Genomic DNA, 22,033 nt, shown 5'->3' with positions numbered 1-22,033 from the left:
TATAATGTGTGTTCTCAGTCATCCAGTCCAGAACCCATGAATTCACATCTTCAGAGTTGCCGGTGATGTGCAGTGTTGCATAGAACTGAAGAATGAGTTCTTCATTCCAATCGCATATGTCAGTGCAGAAATTGAGCAGCCCAGCGTCGTGAAGAACACTGAGGACTGGCGTGAAGCACGGCATGGACTCCATATCCACGTGAGGAATATGTGCATGGTCGAAGACTTTGTCCTTGTTGAAAAGCACTGAGGAATAGAAATTGGCTTGACTTGCAGTCCAGAAACGCCTCTTCCTTATGCGAGCAGAGTCATAAGGGTTGTATTCAGTGAAGAACACGTGCTCGCCAAAGAAGTCTTCAGCCTTGAACTTTTGTTTCCTAGAGAACGGATCCTTTGGCTTTGGCAGAGGAGTGTCAGTGAGTTGCATCACTACCTCAGGAATCACGATCTCAGGTTCTTCCAGCTGAGGAATTTCAGGATTTTCCTCAGGTGCAGTCACCTTTTCAGTATTAGCAGCAGTTTCTTCAGCACTAGTGGCTGGAATTTCTTCATTCACAGATGCAGTGGGATGAGTTTCTTCAGAGCCCAATTGTACTATTGGTGAAGGAGAGTGAGGAATTTGCTGCAGGGGAGTGAAGAGTGGGGAATTGGGATGCTGACTTTTCCAGAAGTTGTCATTCATCAACGGAGTTGTGCTTCCAATATCCACATCTTCATCATCAATTTCTTCAACACCAGCCTCTTCAGCATCAAACTGAGGCATTGGTGATGAGACTATTGGGGTTGAAGGGATTGCATCCACTTCAATTTCTTCATCAATCTGCTCTGAGGAAGCAGCAGATTGAGTTTCTTCATCTGATCCACTTGGGATCTCATAATCTTCACCAAAAGGAACAAGGTCCTTTGATGGCATGGATGAGATAGGAATAGCATCAATGGGATTTGCAAACGAGCTGGTCATCGGCTTCATCTTCTTGGGAGCTGAAGATTCTGAAGCATTTGATGCCTTCCTTTTCTTCACCGCAGCTCGCTCTGCAGCCTTGGTCTTCTTCACATCTAATGCAGATGGAAGAATAGGAGTTGGAGTAGGTGCAAGTGGAGCTGAGGAATCTGGTTGATTTTCCTCAGGCGCAACTGATGCAGTTGCCCTGATTTCTTCAGTTTCTTCAGGCGCACCACTAGTGGATGCCCTGGCAATTTCTTCAGCGGCTGGAGTAGAGTCATCAGCCCTGGAACTAACATTTTCTTCAGCAGCCTGAAAATCATCAGCGGTGCTAGCATGTTCTTCAGTTTGCTGAACAGATGCTTCAGCGTGAGGAACTTCTTGTTGTGTTGAGGCTGCCCCCTTGGTGAAAGTATCAGTCAGCTTCACAAATCTGACCTTGGCTCCTTGCCAATCAGCATAGTAAGAATCGAAGTTGTCGTTGAGGGCTTTGATTTCAGCCTGCATCTTGATGAGTTCTTCAGTTGTCATCTTGACAACATTTTTCTTCAGCAGCTTCTCTTTGCGACACTGTGATTTCTTGATCTCTCTGGCCCTGTCATATTTCCACTTCTCCTCTTGGATGAAGTGAGTCGTCATGTGACTTTGGCCAGGTGTCAGCTTGAAGTCAGGCATAGGTGTGTTGGGATCCTTATGCCAGAGATCGATGTAATCGAGGATCGCCCTTGGATCCAATAGCAGGGGCACAGGTGTGCCTTTGGCTTTAGCAGCCCTTTCTTGGCGGTCCCTGATGATTTCAGCAAGTTCTTCTTCATCAGCTTCATCATCATCAGATGGTACAGTGAAAACTACTTGCTTCTTCTGAGGACTTGGGCGAGTGCCGCGTCCAGCAGTAACCTTTTTCTTCAGCAAAGAGGGTCCAGCTGAGGAATTTGGTGCAGCTGAGGAACTAGCTGAGACACCAGAGGCAATTGAGATGCCTGTAGTCCTTTGGCACGAGGCTAGATGCACAGGTGCTGAGGACTTTGTCGGGACAGCTGAGGACTGTGGAGGAGGTGCAGAGGACTTTGGTGGAGCAGGAGCAGCATGAGGTATTTGCTTTGAAGATTTTGAAGTTTCTGGCCGTGAGGGCGCAGCTGAGGAACTTGGCTTGCGAGCAGGCTTCTTGAGCATTGCTTTCCTCGGCTTGACAGAGGACTCAGTGACAGCAGCAGCAGCAGAGTCTTCATTGAATTTCCTCACCGCTTCTCTGGCTTGCCTTGCCAGTTTAGCTTGGCGCTTGGCCCTTTCCTCAGGAAAATCCTCACCGCGTTTGATGCTAGTGGGATCAGCCACTTGGCCAGGTGCCAATGGGGCTCTTGGGCATGGAGGGTTCAGTGCGAATTTCTTCATGTACTTTGGAGTGACGTATCTGTACTCCCTCCATTCACGTGCCCATCTCCGTTCAATCCTCTGAATTCGCACCTTGCGCTGATTTTTATCTTCTTCGCCAAACTTGGCTTCATCAGGCATGCAGTACTCTTTATAAATGTCCTCAGGGATTTCAAAAGCAGTCATGACCTCAGGCTTCTTTCCTCCTTTCTGTGGCCTTTTACCTTCAGCCATTTTCTTCAGTTGAGGAATTTGAACAATTGAATTCTCTGAAGAAGTAGGCAACTTTTCTTTGAGGAACGCTGCAAATGAGTTAAGTTGATGAGAACCTAATGATTCAGCAGCGGACATGTGTACCTGTGAACATAGTATAGTTGCGAGGAATTGGAAGAGGTCATATGCGTTCTCAAAGGGTTTTTCATAAAGACTAAGTTTGAGGAATTTGACCAGATGCGTCTTGAGGAATTTCACTAAGCGATTTATATCTTAGGTTCCAGAGTTGTATGGATCGAAGATCCACACAATTGAGGAATCTTGAAGAAAATGATGCTTAGGGAAATGAATCAAGAACAGATAACATGTGAGGTGTTTTGTGTGTGAGGATTTGAAGAATAGAACACCTTTGAAGATTTTGTTGAAAAGTTTTGAATCAAAGAGGGCAGTAAAAGTAGCTTTCAATTACCCTGAACGAAGAACACGACGAACTGTGAGTTGAAACAGGGAAGTTCGTCGATGCAGATCTTCCACGCCCTAACTTGGCGGAGGAAGACGTCAACGGCGGCGGCGGAGGTGAAGATTTCCGCAGTCGGCGCGAGTACGACGACGACGAGGTCGAGGCAGTGAAGCTCTTCCTCACCGGCGACGATGGAGTAGCGGCGGCGCTAGGGTTCGGAAGCTTGAGCGGGAGAGTGAGATCGAGCGGGGTAAAAGAAGTGAGGAAGGCGACAGGGGTATTTATAGCCACGGTGAAAAACAGCTCGCCCGAAGATTTAGGACGAACGTGCCCCTGGCCGTTCTCCTTCTCACGACATGTGTCACCCACGTACTGTGTAGTGGAGATCGTGTTAGATCGTGGGTGAATAGAATAATGCATCGTGGGATGCGGAACGGTTTGAGCGGCAAAACCGAAAGTTTGGATAAGATCAGTTTTAACGTTCCGTTCGCAATTTCTTCAGCTGACAAGGACACAGTGAAGAATTTGAACGGGTTTCAAATAGAACGCACATGAAGAATTTGTGAATGGATTGGATTGAGTATAGCATAGAGGGGAAGGGTCCGATCACATTCACTTAGCAGAAAAGATCCAACTTGAAGAAATAGCTATAAGTGAATGCTGTAGAGGACATAAACTCATATATATATATATATATATATAGCCAATGAAGAAAAATGACGGCACAAGTGAAGATTTTGCAAAGTTGAAGAATTTGAAAAAATGAGGAATTTCAAAAATGAGGAAAAACTCAAATTGAAGATTTTCAACTTTTGTGGTGGCGTGACCCACCGTATAAGAATGATGATTTCAGACAACGCGTACAATTGTCGTAGGGTTCTGAGAATCAAATTCTTCGGTAATTTATTCACACTTAGAGTGTTATTCTTCATTGATTGAAGAAAAACGTTTCTTCATGTGTTGCACATCTAAGTCATCAATTTTGCATATGTATTAGGATGAGTGCCTTTTTCAAAGTACATTCGTAGAATCTAAGATATTTAGCTCACACCGCAACTTGCTAAATCTCTTCTCATCCAAGGGCTTAGTGAAGATATCGGCTAGCTGTTCTTCAGTCTTCACATGCTCAATAGAAATGTCGCCCTTCAACACATGATCACGAAGAAAATGATGACGAATCTGAATGTGCTTTGTCTTCGAGTGCTGAAGTGGGCTGTGAGCAATCTTGATGGCACTCTCATTGTCACAGAGGAGAGGCACATTCTTCACGTTGACGCCATAGTCCTTGAGTGTTTGCTTCATCCATAGCAGTTGAGCACAGCAAGAACCAGCAGCAATGTACTCAGCTTCAGCAGTAGACAGTGATACGCGGTTCTGTTTCTTCGAGGACCAACAGACCAAGGATCGTCCGAGGAAATGACAAGTACCAGATGTTGACTTGTGATCCACACGGTCACCAGCATAGTCAGAGTCAGAATATCCAATGAGATCAAAATCTGAGCCCTTGGGATACCATAATCCTAGTGTCGGTGTGTGAGCTAGATATCGAAGAATATGCTTCACAGCCTTATGGTGTGATTCCTTCGGTGCAGCTTGGAATCGGGCACACATGCAAACACTAAGCATTATATCTGGCCTAGATGCACATAAGTACAATAAAGAACCAATCATGGAGCGGTATACCTTATGATCGAAGTCAATACCATTTTCATCAGTGCATAGATGACCATTTGTGGGCATAGGAATTTTGATGCCTTTGCAATCTTGCATGCCGAATTTCTTCAGGACGTCCTTGAGGTATTTCTCCTGAGATATGAATATGCCATTGCGCTGTTGACAAATTTGAAGACCTAAGAAGAATTTCAACTCTCCCATCATAGACATTTGATATTCTTCACTCATCATATAGGCAAATTCATCACTATAACGTTGGTCAGTACAGCCAAAGATGATATCATCAACATATATTTGGCACACAAACAGTTCACCATCATAAGATTTAGTAAAGAGAGTGGGATCGAGTGAATCGGGTGTGAAGCCTTTCTTCATGAAGAATTCCTTCAATGTATCATACCACGCCCGTGGGGCCTGCTTGAGGCCATAGAGGGGCTTGTTAAGTCTAAAGACTTTGTCAGGATGTTTTGGATCTTCAAAACCTGGGGGTTGAGCAACATATACTTCTTCCTCAAGCTTACCATTGAGGAATGCACTTTTCACATCCATTTGATATAAGATGATATCATGATGGTTAGCATAAGCAAGCAATATGCGAATAGCCTCAAGTCTAGCAACAGGTGCAAAAGTTTCATCGAAATCAACTCCTTCAACCTGTGTGTAGCCTTGAGCTACTAGTCGTGCCTTATTCCTCACCACAACACTATTTTCATCTTGCTTGTTGCGGTAGATCCACTTTGTGCCAATGATGTTATGCTTGCGAGGATCGGGACGATTGACCAGTTCCCAGACGTTGTTGAGCTTGAACTGATGTAATTCTTCTTACATGGCCTGAATCCACTCAGGCTCCAGAAATGCTTCATCTACCTTAGTGGTCTCTGTGATAGAGACAAAAGCAAAGTGCCCACAAAAGTTAGATAGATGTGAAGCTTTTGAGCGTGTGAGAGGACCTGGTGCTCTAATGTCATCGATGATCTTCTCCACTTGCACTTCTTTTGCAACGCGAGGGTGAGCTGGTTGCCGTTGAGGAATTTGATCAGCATTTTCTTCAGCATCAATTTCCTCAGCATTTTCTTCAGGTTCATCAGCTCGACGTTCTTCATGTTCTGGAATGAATTCTTCAGTAGATTCTTCAGTCGGAATGACATCTTCAGTAGCCTTGTGCTTGATAGAATCCTCAGGTGCTGTTTCCTCTAACACAGAAGGTAGGTGCTCTCTTTGCGAGCCATTAGTTTCATCAAACCGCACATCTACAATTCAACAATCTTGTGAAGAACATTGTTGAAGACTCTGTAGGTGTGCGAGTCCTTTCCGTAACCGAGCATAAAACCTTCATGTGCTTTCGGTGCAAATTTAGAGTTGTGATGAGGATCTCTAATCCAGCATTTAGCACCGAAGACTTTGAAATAACTCACATTGGGTTTCTTGTCAGTGAGGAGTTCATAGGCTGTCTTCTTGAAGAATTTGTGAAGATATACTCTATTGATGATATGGCACGCAGTATCAATTGCATCAACCCAGAAACGACGAGGGGTTTTGTACTCATCGAGCATAGTGCGAGCCATCTCAGCAAGAGTCCTGTTCTTGCGCTCCACGACGCCATTCTGTTGAGGAGTATAAGGAGAAGATAACTCATGAGTAATACCAAGTTCATCAAGATAGTCATCGAGACCCGAATTCTTGAACTTAGTGCCATTGTCACTTATGATGTGCTTGATCTTCACACCAAAATTGGTTGAAGCCCTTGAGGAAAATCGTTTGAAGACTTCCTGCACTTCAGTTTTGTAAGAGACAAGGTGTACCCATGTGTAACGACAGTAATCATCAACACTAACAAAGCCATATTGAGATGCTTCATTTGAAACAGAGGAATAATGATTAGGACCGAAGAGATCCATGTGAAGCAATTCGAATGGACGAGTAGTGGTCATGATAGTCTTTGCTGGATGCTTGGCCTTGGTCATCTTTCCAGCTTCACAGGCACCGCATAAGTGATCCTTGAGGAATTTGACATTCTCAATGCCAATGACATGCTTCTTCTTCGCAAGCGTGTGCAAATTCCTCATGCCTGCATGACCAAGTCGTCGATGCCATAGCCATCCTTCTGAAGCTTTTGCAAGTAGGCACACGGTTGGTTGTGAATCTGCAGAGAAATCAACAATATACAAGTCTCCTCTCCTAAAGCCTTCGAAGACTTTGGATTTGTCAGCTTCCATAATCACAACACAACGATACTTGCCAAAGACAACAACCATATCAAGATCACAAAGCACTGAGACAGACATAAGATTGTATCCCAAGGACTCAACAAGCATGACTTTATCCATGTGTCGATCCTTTGTGATAGCAACCTTACCTAGACCCAATACCTGACTTTTTCTTTTGTCAGCGAAGATGATATGCTTCATATGTGATGACGATAAGGGAGCATCCATCAATAGATTCCTGTCACCAGTCATGTGATTTGTACATCCACTATCAAGTACCTATTCAGTGGCTTTGGGTTGATCATCCTGCAGATTAATTAGTGCAACTTACGACCTCATATACTTCAGCAGTAAAGAATATGATATCACAATTCATCAGTTCAATTTCATCAAGCAGTAGAACAGATAAAACAGAGGGAGGACGTGTGAAATGAAAGTTCATTTCATCATGGTTAGCCTGCATCCTTTCAGGCATTTTGTCAGGTCCCCAGCAAATTCTTCAGACGTTACAGCACGTCTGGAGACCCGACCCTGCAGAAGAGACTAGTTCTTTTCTTCACCACCCACATCTGAAGGGGTGGCAAAGAGTTCATCACTCTGCGAGCTCCATATGAGAATGGTGGCAAAGCGGCCAAACCATTTCGTTTCACATAAGAGGGGTTAGGGTAAGCATATGCATAAGCAGAGAAATTCTTCGATGACTTATGAACATAATGATTACAAGAATAATGCTCATATTCATAGCCCTTGGCTCTTCCCTGCAAAACAGAGTTGTTAGCACGATGATGTTCATATGAGGACTTTGATCCATGTGAGGAATTTGATCCCCTTGAGGATTTTGGTCTGTATGAGGACTTGGATCCATCTGAAGAATTTGATCTGGGGTTCCTTTTCTTCACAGGTGGGGTCATGAAGACATTCACCTGAAGACTTTCAAGGCACCTTTTGGGAACCTAGATTTTCTTCATAGGGGAACCGTTCCTGCAGTTAGTGCCAACATATCTAGCAAATACTTCACCATTCTGATTTTGAACAGTTTATAGTTGGAGTCAAATGACTCATCAGAAGAATGAGAAGATTCACATGTATAGCCAGATAAATTAGATGGATCAACTGGAGGTCCCTTTGCAGTAACCCATGAGGTTTTGGGGTACTGCTCAGGCTTCCAATATGTACCATCCGCATTGAGTTTCCTCTCAAAGGCAATACCCTCTTTCCTAGGGTTCCTGTTGAGGATCTGCTTTTTAAGCACATCACAAAGAGTCTGATGCCCTTTGAGGCTTTTGTACATGCCTGTCATGTACAATTCCTTCAGCCCTGCATCGTCAGTGATACTAGCAATGTCCTCAGATGAGGAATTAGTGATAGCAGAGACAGGTGAAGAATTTGTAACATTAGAAGCATTTGAACATTCAGGTGAAGAATTAGCAGATTCTCGTTCAATGCATTTTAAACACAGAGGAATAAATTCTTCCTGAGCAGCGCTGATTTGTTGAGCAAGTAATGAATCGCGCTCCTTCTGAAGATCTTCATAACTCACTCTTATCTTCTCAAAATCGGACAAGAGAGAGTTATGCTGATCTTGAAGGGAGTCATACTTAGAATGAAGGCTCTGAAGACTTTCAGCCAAGGCTTGTAACTGATCCATTTCTTCACCCAACATATCATTGCTCTTACTAAGCATGTTATTGGCCTTTTCCAAAGCTCTTTGTTGTTTAGCAGCAAGAGAAGCAAGTTTTACATAGCTGGGTCCAAATTCATCACTAGATTCAGACAGATAGCATTCAGTTACCTTTTCACCATCTGCCATAAGACATGGTGAGGAAGATGATGATTCTGGTTCAAATGTCATTGACTTGAGAGATTCCTTGAAATCCTCAAACCAAGGATCATGACAGGTTCGATGGCCTTCATAGACATCGGAGAGACGGTCCCAGATAAGCTTCGCCTGATCGAGATGCATGACGTTCCTGAACTGATTTCGAGACAGACAGGAGCAGATGACGTCCTTCGCCGTGAGGTTGAGAAGAGTGTACTTGCGAATGTCATCAGCTTCCGCCATCTTGCACAGGTCGGTCAGACCGATCACAGTGACGGTCCACAGCTCGCTGTTCATCGCCATGAGACGCTTCTTCATCATGACCTTCCATTTGGGGTATTCGTGACCGTCAAAGATGGGGCATGTCACTTTCTTCATATCTGCGGTCGACATAACTAAAACTCCAGGCGGTTAAACCAAAATCACACAGAACAAGGGAGTACCTTGCTCTGATACCAATTGAAAGTGCGTTATATCGACTAGAGGGGGGTGAATAGGCTACCCACTGGGGATTTCTGACGTAAACAAAAGCAACAACAATCACAGGGAAAATTATAACACTCCTGCCTTTGATAAATAAACTACAGAGGTATCTTTTATTATATCTCATCCGAGTGAGTACTTAAGTATAAAAGGGGCGGAGGAGCTCCGCATTCCAAGTTCGTGGCCCATCAATCTGGCGATCGATATTGTAAAGATGGTACGCTCCATTGTGGGGAACTTTGGTGACGACGAAGGGGCCTTCCCAAGTAGGAGCGAGCTTGTGTGGTTTCTGTTGATCCACTCGGAGGACCAAGTCTCCTTTGGAAGGCCCGGCTCTTCACATTTCTGGCATGGAATCGACGCAATTCTTGCTGATAGACAGTCGATCGAATCATGGCCATCTCTCTTTCTTCTTCTAGAAGGTCGACTGCGTCCTGCCAGGCTTGTTCTGCTTCATCTTCAGAGTAGAGCTCGACTCGTGGTGCATTGTGAAGCAGGTCACTCGGCAGAACTGCCTCAGCTCCATAGACAAAAAAGAATGGAGTTCGTCTAGTAGTCCGATTAGGAGTGGTCCTCAATTCCCAGAGAACTGATGGAAGCTCGTCGACCCCTGCACCTGCTGCATGCTTAAGATCGCGCATCAGTCGAGGTTTCAGTCCTTTGAGAATTAGACCGTTTGCTCTTTCCGCTTGTCCATTCGACTGGGGGTGAGCGACTGAAGCGTAGTCGACTCGTGTGCCTTGAGAGGCGCAAAAAGCTCTGAACTTGTCGGAATCAAAGTTTGACCCATTGTCAGTGATGATGCTATGCGGAACTCCATGTCTGAATATCAACTCTCTGATGAAGCTGATAGCAGTGCAGGCATCAAGATTCTTGATAGGCTTAGCTTCAATCCATTTAGTGAACTTGTCGACTGCCACCAGCACATGGGTGAAGCCACTCCTGCCAATTCTCAGTGGTCCAACGATATCCAATCCCCAAACAGCGAAGGGCCAGACGAGTGGAATGCTCTTCAAGGCTGAGGCGGGTTTGTGTGACATATTGGAATAGAACTGACATCCTTCACATTTGTCGACTATCTCCTTTGCCATTTCATTTGCTTTTGGCCAGTAAAATCCCGCTCGGTATGCTTTAGCCACAATGGTCCGAGAGGATGCATGATGGCCACAGGTCCCCGAGTGGATATCGTCAAGAATTATTTGATCTTCTTCTAGTGTTATACACTTCTGACCGACTCCAGTCACGCTTTCCCTGTACAACTGTCCCTTTATCACAGTAAAGGCCTTGGATCGACGGACGATCCGTCAAGCCTCTTCTTCATTCTCTGGGAGTTCTTTCCTTAGGATGTACGCGATGTACGGCACCGTCCAGTCGGGAGTAATGACTAAAACTTCCATGATCAGGTCGAGCACCGCTGTAACCTCAACTTCAGTCGGATCCGTGGCACTTTTTGGCTGCGGGGCTTCTTCGGTGAAAGGATCCTCTTGAACTGATGGTGTGTGGATGTGTTCCAGAAACACATTGCTGGGAATGGCTTCTCTCTTGGAACCTATTTTTGCCAAATCATCAGCTGCTTGATTTTTCAATCGGGGTATATGATGCAGCTCTAACCCCTCGAATTTCTTCTCTAGATTTTTCACTGCATTGCAATAACCAGTCATGGCCGGACTTCTGACGCCCCACTCCTTCATCACTTGATTAACCACCAAATCTGAGTCGCCATAGACCATGAGGCGACGGACGCCGAGTGAAATGGCCATACGCAACCCCTACAAAAGTGCTTCATATTCTGCTTCGTTATTGCAGGAATCAAAGTGAATTTGGAGAACATATCTGAGCTTATCTCCTCGGGGGGAAACCAATACTACCCCAGCACTGGAACCATTCAGCATCTTAGAACCGTCGAAGAACATGGTCCAGTGCTCCGAGTGAGCTTGAGTCGGCAGTTGCTGTTCAATCCACTCGGCGACGAAATCTGCTATTGCTTGGGACTTGATAGCTTTCTTTGCCTCAAACTTGATATCTAGGGGAAGGAGTTCAATCGCCCATTTTGCCACTCGACCAGTTGCATCTCTGTTGTGCAAAATCTCTGACAATGGAGCGTCGCTGACGACTGTAATGGAATGGTCAGAGAAGTAATGTGCAACCTTCTTCGTGGTCATATAAATCCCATATACAAGCTTCTGATAATGAGGATATCTTTGCTTTGATGGGGTCAAAACTTCAGAGACATAATATACTGGGCGCTGAACTTTAAAGGCTTTTCCTTCTTCTTCCTGCTCGACCGTAAGTACTGAACTGACGACCTGTCCTGTGGCTGCAATGTAAAGCAACAAAGGCTCTTTGCTAATTGGGGCAGCAAGCATCGGCTGGGTGGAGAGCAGGGCTTTTAGCTCTGCAAACGCTGCATCAGCTTCAGGAGTCCACTCGAACTTGTCTGACTTCTTCATCAGTCGGTAAAGAGGCAATGCCTTTTCACCGATACGAGAGATGAATCGACTTAAGGCGGCCAAGCAACCAGTATGCTTCTGGACATCATGCACACGCACAGGACGTTTCATTCAGAGTATAGTACCAACTTTTTCTGGGTTGGCGTCGATTCCTCGTTCGGAAACAAGAAAACCAAGTAACTTTCCGCTAGGAACTCCGAATGTGCACTTTGATGGATTAAGCTTGATATCATACCTCCTGAGGTTGGCAAATGTCTCAGCAAGGTCAGTCAGCAGGTCGGAACCCTTCCGTGACTTGACCACAATATCATACATGTATACTTCCACATTCCGACTGATTTGAGTGAGCAAACACTTCTGAATCATCCTCATAAACGTGGCTCTGGCATTTTTGAGGCAGAATGGCATGGTAACATAGCAGAAGCACCCGAATGGAGTGATGAAAGCTGTTTTGATCTCGTCGGGACCATACAGACGGATCTGATGGTAACCGGAATAGGCGTCTAAAAAAGACAGGCGCTCACATCCCGCAGTCGAGTCGACTATCTGGTCGATGCGGGGGAGAGGAAAATGATCTTTCGGGCAGGCCCGATTGATATGTTTGAAGTCAATGCACATGCGAAGTGACTTGTCCTTCTTGGGGACCATGACAACATTGGCGAGCCACTCGGAGTGGTAAATCTCTCGGATAAACTCCGCTGCTAAGAGCCGAGCCACCTCCTCGCCAATGGCCTTTCTCTTCTGGACGGCGGACCGTCGAAGATGTTCTTTGAGAGGTTTCACTTTTGGGTCGACTCGTAGACTGTGCTCAGCCAGCCCCCTAGGAACACCCGGCATGTCAGAAGGCTTCCATGCGAAGATGTCCCAGTTCTCACGGAGGAACTGGATGAGCGCTTCTTCCTATTTGGAGTCGAGTGTTGTAGAGATATGAGTCGGAGCAGCACTGGGGTCGGTTGGGTGAATGTGAATCGGCTTTGTCTCACCGGACGACTGAAACGCTGATTCCGTAGCGGGCTTCTTGGCTCGCAACAAATCACTCGGGTGTGCAGTTTTCTGGTATTCCTGCAGCTCTACCACTGCCATCTGAGCATCGGCGATCTTTGAGCCTTTCTGAAAGCACTCTTCCGCCTTCTTCCGATTGCTAGTAATAGTGATCACACCTTTGGGACCAGGCATTTTCAATTTGAGGTACACATAGCATGGTCGAGCCATGAAACGTGCATAAGCTAGCCTGCCCAAAATAGAGTGATAAGCACTCTGGAAGTCCACAACTTCAAACGTCAACTTTTCTTTGCGGTAATTCTTGGAATCACCGAAAACCACATCAAGAGCAATTTGGCCGAGTGACTCAGCCTTCTTTCCAGGAATGACTCCATGGAAACTCATGTTGCTGGTACTGAGTCTGGACATCGGAATGCCCATCCCTTTCAACATCTCTGCATACAGTATATTCAGGCCACTGCCTCCATCCATCAAAACTTTAGTCAGTCGAGTGCCTTCGACAACTGGGTCGACCACCAGAGCTTGCCTCCCAGGGGTGGCTATGTGCGTCGGGTGATCGAATTGGTCAAATGTGATGGCAGTCTGAGACCATTTCAAATAACTGGGTGTCACCGGAGCGACCATATTCACCTCTCTGTTGATTACTTTCAGTCAACTTTTTCTTTCAACATCAGCAAAAATCATCAGGGTGGAATTGACCTGGGGGTATCCATCATCACTATCTTCCTTGTCCTCAACTTTGTCCAACTCCTTTTCCTTATCTTTAGGCTATTTCCCTTGGAACTGCTGGATCAAGAGCCGACACTATCGAGTGCTATGTTTCGGGTAAATGAGTTTACCCTCTTCATCTTTCTTTGTGTGAATGTGGCATGGCAAATCCAACACATCATTTCCGTCTTGGTATTTCACCTTCTTAGGGTTCCAAGGCCCTTTGGGCTTCCCCTTAAACTTTCCTTAAGTCACGGCCAAGGTTTCTCCAGGAGCTGCTGGCTCGGCTTTCCGCTTCTGCTTCCGACTGGAGTTCCCTCCTCCGGTTTCGTGGGCGACTGACTTGTGCTTGCCACTCCGGAGCCGATCCTCTTCTTCACCATTGGCATACTTGGTGGCAATATCCATCATTCGACTCAGAGACATGTCTCCGGTTCGACCGAATTTCAGGTTCAGCTCTCTGTACTTAACGCCTTCCTTGAAGGCACAGACTGCTTGGTGATCAGACATGTTCTCTACCGTGTGATGCAACTTGATCCATCTCTGGATGTAATCCCTCAAAGTTTCATTCGACTTCTGTACACAAGATTGCAACTCTGTCAACCCTGCTGGTGGCTTGCAGGTTCCTTCAAATGTTCTGACAAACACTCGGGCAAGATCTTCCCAAGTGTAAATGCTGCTGGGTGCTAACTGATTCAGCCATGCTCTGGCCGAGCCCTCCAACATAAGAGGCAGGTGTTTCATGGCCACTTCATCGTTGCCGCCGCCAATCTGAACAGCCACTCGGTAGTCTTCAAGCCAAGTATCAGGCTTGGACTCACCAGTGAACTAACTGACTCCAGTCGCCAACCTGAAGTTGGGAGGAATCACCGCGGCCCTGATGGCTCTGCTGAAGCACTCTGGTCCTGAGACGTGTACTCTGCTGCTGGTGGGTACATCTCTATCATGACCTTCTCGGTGAGCTTTGTTCCTGTCGACCAAACCCTGAACGAGAATGGATCTCGCATCAAAGCCTGGTTCCCTGGGGTCGACTGGAATCCTTCGCCCAACACTGTGAGGGCGTCTGTCATCCTGCTGTCGAGGCACGTATGATCCACTCCTTGGAGGAGGGGTGGGCACTCGACGTCGATCATCACGATCGAGTCGGTGATCATACTGCTCACGGTTCCTGTACTGATCACGCCGGTCCCCACGTCCCTCACGCCTCAGGGGCGATCTTGGGCTGTGGGCTGACTGGACTGTATCTGCAGCGACAGATTTGCTATGGATCCTATTCCACGACTGGGATACAACTGAATTTTGATCTCCTGCCACCCGGAGTAATGCTCTGATCTGTAACAAGCCTCTGCCAGCCTCTGATTGGGAAGGCTGAATCGACTCTGCTATACGGGTTGCAGCTGCTAAATTCTGAATCGGAGTTCGATATACCTGAGTCGGTGGTGGAAAGAGCTGATGACGACTGGATTCTGGAACCCGTTGTTGCACACGCTTGTCGAGTAATCACTGGAGGTTCTCCAGTCGAGTGCGCTCAGCCAAGTTGGCCAAGCGCACGTCCTCTAAGGCACGGGCCTCGGGGGTTTCTCCAACGATAGGAGTGTGCATCGCATCCATGTTCCGGCGGCGAAGTTCTTCCCTCTGCAGCGAAGTGAGGGGCTCGGGAAGATATTCTTCATGGGCATGCGACGGATCGCCTCCGCGGTCGCCTCCGTCGGTGCGGGGAAAGCCGGGAGGACTGCGTGGTCCATCGACCATCAGAACCTCCGCCGCTGGATCACTGTTGTCGCACTCGGATGCAGTCTCTACGGAGCCAGTCGAACAGGACGTAGAGAGATTCGTCGGGCTCGATCGCCGCGACTTAGGGGGTGGCCGACAGGCGAGCCACCGCGTGCCTCACCCACTGCTGAAGCCTCGACTGACTGGAGCGCTTGCGCCGGCGGGAAACAGGGAGGGAGGACGACACAGGGGCCGACCGATACTGGGTCGACGGTTGCCGCAAGAGGACGCCGCGGACGCACGCGCGAAAGTGCGTTGCCCCGCGGACAGGGAGCATGTCGACGTCGAGCGGAGCCTCCTGAAGCCAAGCGGAGTCGTCGGCGATGAACATGAGCGCGCCGAGACGGATCTCGCGGCCCTCAACCAAAACTCCGCCTGAAACCATGATGAAGGGGATCGGAAAAAATCGCAACTTCTCCAACAAGTTGCTAAGACACTCGCCCCACGGTGGGCGCCAACTGTCGTGGTTCTAAGTCTGGCAGTAATGTAGGGGGGTATGAATGGAGAGGCAAGATCCTAGCTATGGAGTAGTTGTATACGCACGAGTTTTACGAGTTCAGGCCCTTCTCGGAGGAAGTAACAGCCCTACGTCTCGGAGCCCGGAGGCGGTCGACTGGATTATGCGTGTATGGATTACAGGGGTGCGAACCCTTTACACTGAGGAGGGGGGTGGCTTATATAGAGTTCGCCAGACCCCTCCGGCCCTCAGTTATGCAGGGTTTAAGGTACATTAAGGTCGGACGTTACTGGTAACGCCACAAATAAAATGCTATGATGACCATAAAAACTACTTAATGACCGACCGTTAGCGAGCGGAGTGACTTTAGATCTCCTGGCTCTCGAGTGGTTGTCTTAATGGTCGAGTGTCTTCGAGTCCGTCGAGTGGAACACTTCTGAGTCGATTGAAAGGTGATTTCTTCTAGAGACGTCCTAGCGGAGGGTAGCTTGGACAGGTCCATGACCCTACCCTAGGTACATAGCTTCATCACTTAGGAGGAGGATTTATGGAGTAATTAATTCATGAAATCACTAAAGCAAATATATAAAAATATGTTTACTTGAATCTTTGATAGAATGATGTGAAAAGTTTAAAAAATGGGATAATCTAGTTGATAAAAGTATCTGTAATGCATGCCTGCTGATATATTGCAAAAGAGTGTTGTTCATATTAAGCTTAACTAATGACAAATGTTCATATCATTCGTACCTTGGTAGTCATTTATTGTGTAACAACTTCCGCCAAGAAATTCAAGATGTCACTCTTAATCATTAATTGTTTGTTGTTGGAGAAGCGAACATGCTCTAGTTCATAATTAAGGGGTAAAAATTATCTGATTCTTGAACTCCGGCATGAATAAATAAAATAATAATGTTTGGCATACGAAACTACAATTAGGGAATAGCCTATATGGACGTGTAGCAGAACTTGCAGAGAACATGAACTGTTGTTGATTTTTCATACTAAGGAGCAAAGAGTGCATGGAGAGCATTTGAAAAATATGGTTGTTGAAGGGTCAAAGGCCAAAAAATTTCCATCTGAGCCCTACAATAAGGAAATCTCCTTAATTTGGTTTATAGTTGGGGGCAATAGCCCCCTCAGCTTAACACATTGGTTCGCTGATGAAGTAGAGGAACAACTTCACAATATTTTTAACAGATCTGTCACCATTTGTTTAGACGTGGAATGTTGTATTTATGGGGAGTAGAGATGGGTTGTATTAACCTTATGTTGGGCTGAAACCTTATTTTCTATTTCTATGGGCTTTAGTATTGATGTATTTCGGCTGCACCAAATTAATTCAATACTCACTTTGTCCCATATAATATAGAGAGCAATCGTCTTCGTGGAAGTCAAATGTTACAAACTTTGAACAAATTTAAAGAGAAATGTATCTATTTCTGTAATACTTTCTTCATTCACAAATATAAGATGTTCTAAGTTTTTTTAAATTTGACGTATATATACAAGTTTTCATGTGAGTGTTTAATCATTTCGGTTCATATATAGTCCATATTAAAATATTTAAAACATATTATACTTTATTTTTGTATACAAATCCATTTAATTTTTTGGTCAAACTTTGACTACTAATTATGGTTGGTGAACAAGGCTAGCGCCTCTCTTCGACTGATATCATTGATATTTTCGTCGTGCTGCATAATTTATCACCGTCATCTGATCCTTTTTTCCTCCTATATAACCATCCTAATGGGGGGTCTAATCGTGCAACGATCACCGAGGCTTCACAAGATTCACATTGAATTCCAATACCGAGACAGAGCCATTCCAAATCATTTATATATTCAAGGCAATAAAACATCATAATTTATTCATACTAAAATTTTATACTTATTTTATATTTTAATATTACCATATTAATTTTAATTGGTATATTTATTTTACTAATTACCTATCATAGTTAGCCGCATAACAATGTTTCTAAATAATATATTTATTATTATTTGTTATGCAGTTGTATTTTATTTCATTTAAACATTTCTTCTGCAAGATTTAAGTTTTATGATTTAATATTTTTTGTTTGCGAAAATTATTTTGAATTAATTTTTTGTTATTACATAAAGTATGTAGTGTATACGCATATATTCGCAGACCTATGCATGTGTTCATATATATTTATTATTGAATATTGTGGTAGAGATTTTTGAATCATATACACTAACCAATATCTTAATAGTAGTTTCTAGTCTTCTACCAACTGGCGCTCGTATATGGTTCATACGTCCCAACGATCAGGTACACACTACTGCAGAAATTTTACCAATTGCTTGCACAAAACCTCTGCTAACAGCATGCATGAATTACAACTTCTTCTCTTCTTCTCTTATTTATCCGAGAAGCAATCACTAAACACATGGGTTATCCCTCTAGCTATTATCTACATGATACTAGAAAATAAATCTGCGCTTTGCGGTGCCCGTCCATATTAAGGAAATAACTATATAGATGTCTAAAAATGAATGGAGCAACAAAATATATGAGTTGTAGTACAATTAAAAGATAATATGCGTTGATATATATAGACAAATGAGCGTATTTTTTTGGATAACATCTAGCGAGTCGCTAACTCAGTGAGTATTCACAATAATAATATACACAATTGAACAAGGCAAATAGTTAAAGCAATCATTAGTAATGATTGCACATAAGCTCGTTGTCTAGCCACATATACTTTTATATTACTAGTTATAATTCTCAAGTTAAACCTTCCTTGTTAGGTAGGTGCGAAGCAAGCGAAAAGATATTCTCTCAAGAGAATGAATTTTCTTTGGAGCTTTTTCAAACACAAATTCAACAAAGGGGTTTCGGTTAGAAGAGAATAGAATATTCAAATGTGTCATTAACACCCACTAGTCCCTCTGAATCATGACTCTAAAGTATTGCCCTCAATGATTGTTCGTTATAATTTGAATCTTTGGTAATGGGGTTATGTCAAAAAGTGATAGATGCAATAGGTTTTCGCTTGTGGCTCAAGTTTGCAGGACACGTAATTCTAACAAGCATGGTCTGCGTCCATCTTCGCCAACCTAGGGCGTAACTCTTCCAAGAGTCGGCACCCCCCCCCCCCCCCCCCCCCCCACACACACACACAAAACTTCTATTACAATGCGGACACCACACTACTAGAGTTTGGGCAATGAATAATGATCGGTCTGGTCTCCATGATGTGCATACTCTCTCCCGCTCGCTCTCTCTCTCTCCTCCTCCTCCTCCTCCGTTCTACCCTTCCATTTTATAAAAAAAGCAAAAACGTTGGAGCTTTCACATAAAGTTATCATATTCATTAATCTAAAAAACGTTGGCGACGTGGCGAGTATAGCTGGGTCAGCGCTTGTCTTTCTGGTGTCAACGGACCGGTGCGCCAATGGGTGCACCTCTGATGATTTCGTGTTGTGATAGAGAAGGCCGAGCTGCGGTTGGCGGGTCCACTACAGCAATGATGACTCCATGAGGGTTGTTTTGGGTGGTGCTATCGGGATGTTGCTATGTCCTCTAAGTTTCACCCGGTCTTCCATTAATTACCGGGCAAATCTTTTCTTCTTAATCAATAAAAATGACAAATCTTTTGCCTCATTTTTTTTTTCAAAAAAAGAGAGCCTAGTCCAGGCTCGCCTCACCAGGCAGCAAACACTTGACGTATCAGGCTCAAACCAGGCAGCTTATTGCCTTTGAGGAACACATGGTGTTGACTGAAATATTGACGTCGTCGACGCCATATCCATTATCTATCCTGCTCCTATCCATAGCGAGTTATCCATGGAGGACAGCGGCGACGACCACGGCGCCATCATGGAGAAATTCATCCTGCTGCCGCCTCCTTCCTCCGACCAGCAGCAGCAGCAGCTCCCCCTGCACGGCCTCACCTTCGCCATCAAGGACATGTACTACAACCTTTCTCCCTCCTTCCCTCCCTTCCTCGATCACATCGATGTTCAGCAGTCTGACTCACTGGCTGGTCGATTCATGGCAGCTTCGACGTTGCCGGCCGCGTCACAGGGTTCGGCACCCCGGACTGGGCCCGGACGCACGCGCCGGCCGCTGCAACCGCCCCCGCCGTGCTGGCCGCGCTCGCTGCCGGCGCTACGGGCGTGGGCAAGACGGTGATGGACGAGATGGCCTACAGCATCAACGGCGAGAACCCGCACTACGGCACCCCCGCCAACCCCTGCGCCCCCGGCCGCGTCCCCGGCAGCTCCTCCAGTGGCTCCGCCGTCGCCGTCGCCGTCGCCGTCAGCCTCGCTGACTTCGCCCTCGGCACCGACACTGGTGGGAGTGTGAGGGTGCCCACCGCATACTGTGGCATCTTCGGGCTCCGCCCTTCTCTCTTTTCTTTTTTTACATTATGTATACTTCCAAATATTATAAATAAATATTAATTAAACACTTTACTTAAAACATTTGAAAAAAATATTAACCAAGCATTCGAAAAATGCTGGAAATGTATACAAAAAATATACAATGTGCGTGCAAAAAGTTGATCGTGTACTAAACAATTGTTAATCAAGCTTTTGAAAAAAAATGTTAAACAAGTATTTCAAAAATGTTAATCAAGTATTGGAAAATTGTTAATTGTGTACATAAGACATATTGACGATGTATTCAAAAAACTTATGTGGCGAGATTGAAAGCTTATGTGGCGAGATCAAAGTTTAGGCACCAAACTGACGGGCGCACCTATGTCTTGCTCACGGCGAGACAGAGGAAAGACTCGCGTCGGGGCGGACCAGATGGGCTGGCCCAGCCGTGCGGGAGGCCACGGCCTTGTTTCTTTTTTCCTTCACGTTTTTCAATTTCTATGAATCTCTCTCTCTCTTTTTCTTTTTTTACTTTCGTGTATACTTCCAAATATTATAAATAAATATTAATAAACACTTTACATAAAGCATTTGAAAAAAATGTTAACAAGCATTTGAAAAATGTTGGATGTGTATAGAGAAAATGTGTCACATGTGTACGGAAAAAGTATACAATGTGCGTGGAAAAAGTTGATCGTGTACTAAAAAATTGTTAATCAAGCATTTGAAAAAGTGTTAAACAATTATTTCAAAATGTTACTCCCTCCATTCCCTTATACAAGGCCACAATGAAAAATACATGTTGCATCTATACAAGGCCACTAACAGTAATCGAGACAAAAATTAATGATATTTTCTTGTATTTACAACTTGTTTAATATTTGCATGCATGTAGTCATAATGACACTGTGCTACTTCCTTCTCATTCCTTCCTTGCATGCATGCAGACGTATTAAAGATCCCGGTTAAGAAAAATAAAAGTAGGCGTGCAAAGCAATCATTAAATTTTACCTTGGTATCTGTAATTTGAGTTTGTGGCCTTGTATAAGGGAATGGAGAGAGTAATCAAGTATTGGAAATTGTTAAATGTGTATAGAAAAATATTGATGATGTATTCAAAAAACTTAATCTTGTATTGTATTGAAAAAATGTTAAACTTGTATTTTTAAAATGTTAATCAAGCATTTTAAAATGTTAAATTTATGTTGAAAAAACGTTAATCATGCATTAAAAAATGTTAATATTGCATTTTTATTAATCAAGCATTTGAAAAATGTTAAATGTGTATACATTTTTTTGATCATGTGTTAAAAATTGTTTATCTTGAAGACATCGAGATCGTACCACATCCATTTATAGGTTCCCCTTGAGTGCCTTTTCCTGGTCAAGACCAGCACGTGGACAAGCTTCTTTGGAGGCTCCAAATAGACAACAGGCGAACCGGTGGCCCGAGAGAGGTGACACCGGCTTCCCCCTAGTTAGCTCGTTTGATAACCTTGTGGGGAGATCACTAGAAATATTTGCGCCTTTTGCAGGCTTGGCATGAGCAATTAATCATGAAAGTTCATCGTTGGCACGAGTTGAAAAAATGTAATGAGAGCCTTGGCCGCCACTGTCGATCACCTCATTCAGCTGATCCTACGTGTCATAACAAAGTTCCTGAACAATCTTCATCCAACGGTGGACGATGAAGCTAGCCTCATCGTCTTCCGACATATCATTGAGGGAGATGCACAATACCTTGAGGAGACGTATCTCACCAGCACTGAGAAAATCTGAAGGCAGACTCTGTCTAGGATGGAGCTTCTGGAGGAGAGGCCGATGGGCCTCAGCCAAGCAGTAATGGAAACTTCCCTTGCTGCCCCAAGAGAAGTTGGACCGGGGTCCTTAACAAAAAAAATCACATCAAGAGAAGAAGAACCAGGATCTGCCATCGGCAGCAGATCCTCCATCTGTGCCAAGAGTGCTAAGAATTAGTAGACCATAGTACGATTAAGTAGTAGCTACGAGTGGAGGCGGAGCTAGACAAAATAAGGTGTGGGGGCAAGAAAAAATATGGTTGTTGAAGGGTCAAATGTTGGGGAACGTAGCAATTTCAAAAAAATTCTATACACA

General features: G+C 44.8%; 1 protein-coding gene across 1 annotated transcript; it reads left to right on the top strand.

The window, feature by feature from the left end:
• The first annotated feature begins 19,261 nt into the window (after window positions 1–19,261).
• On the top strand, window positions 19,262–20,014 carry LOC125534664 (amidase 1-like). The gene is made up of 2 exons (XM_048697825.1): window positions 19,262–19,504; window positions 19,594–20,014. Exons 1-2 carry the CDS (start codon window positions 19,380–19,382, stop codon window positions 19,997–19,999), a joined length of 531 nt encoding a protein of 176 aa, XP_048553782.1. The 5' UTR covers window positions 19,262–19,379; the 3' UTR covers window positions 20,000–20,014.
• Window positions 20,015–22,033: the final 2,019 nt, after the last annotated feature.

The sequence above is a fragment of the Triticum urartu genome, chromosome 2 (genome assembly GCF_003073215.2).
Source record: "Triticum urartu cultivar G1812 chromosome 2, Tu2.1, whole genome shotgun sequence".
Classification (NCBI taxonomy): Eukaryota; Viridiplantae; Streptophyta; class Magnoliopsida; order Poales; family Poaceae; genus Triticum; species Triticum urartu.
This window is presented reverse-complemented; position numbering and strand designations above follow the sequence as displayed.

Bases quoted from the DNA above. Each gene is read 5' to 3' on its own strand.
- LOC125534664 (XM_048697825.1), top strand. From the start codon at position 19,380: ATGGAGGACAGCGGCGACGACCACGGCGCCATCATGGAGAAATTCATC. The intron at 19,505-19,593 runs GTACTACAACCT...GATTCATGGCAG, and splicing joins ACCTTCGCCATCAAGGACAT to CTTCGACGTTGCCGGCCGCG.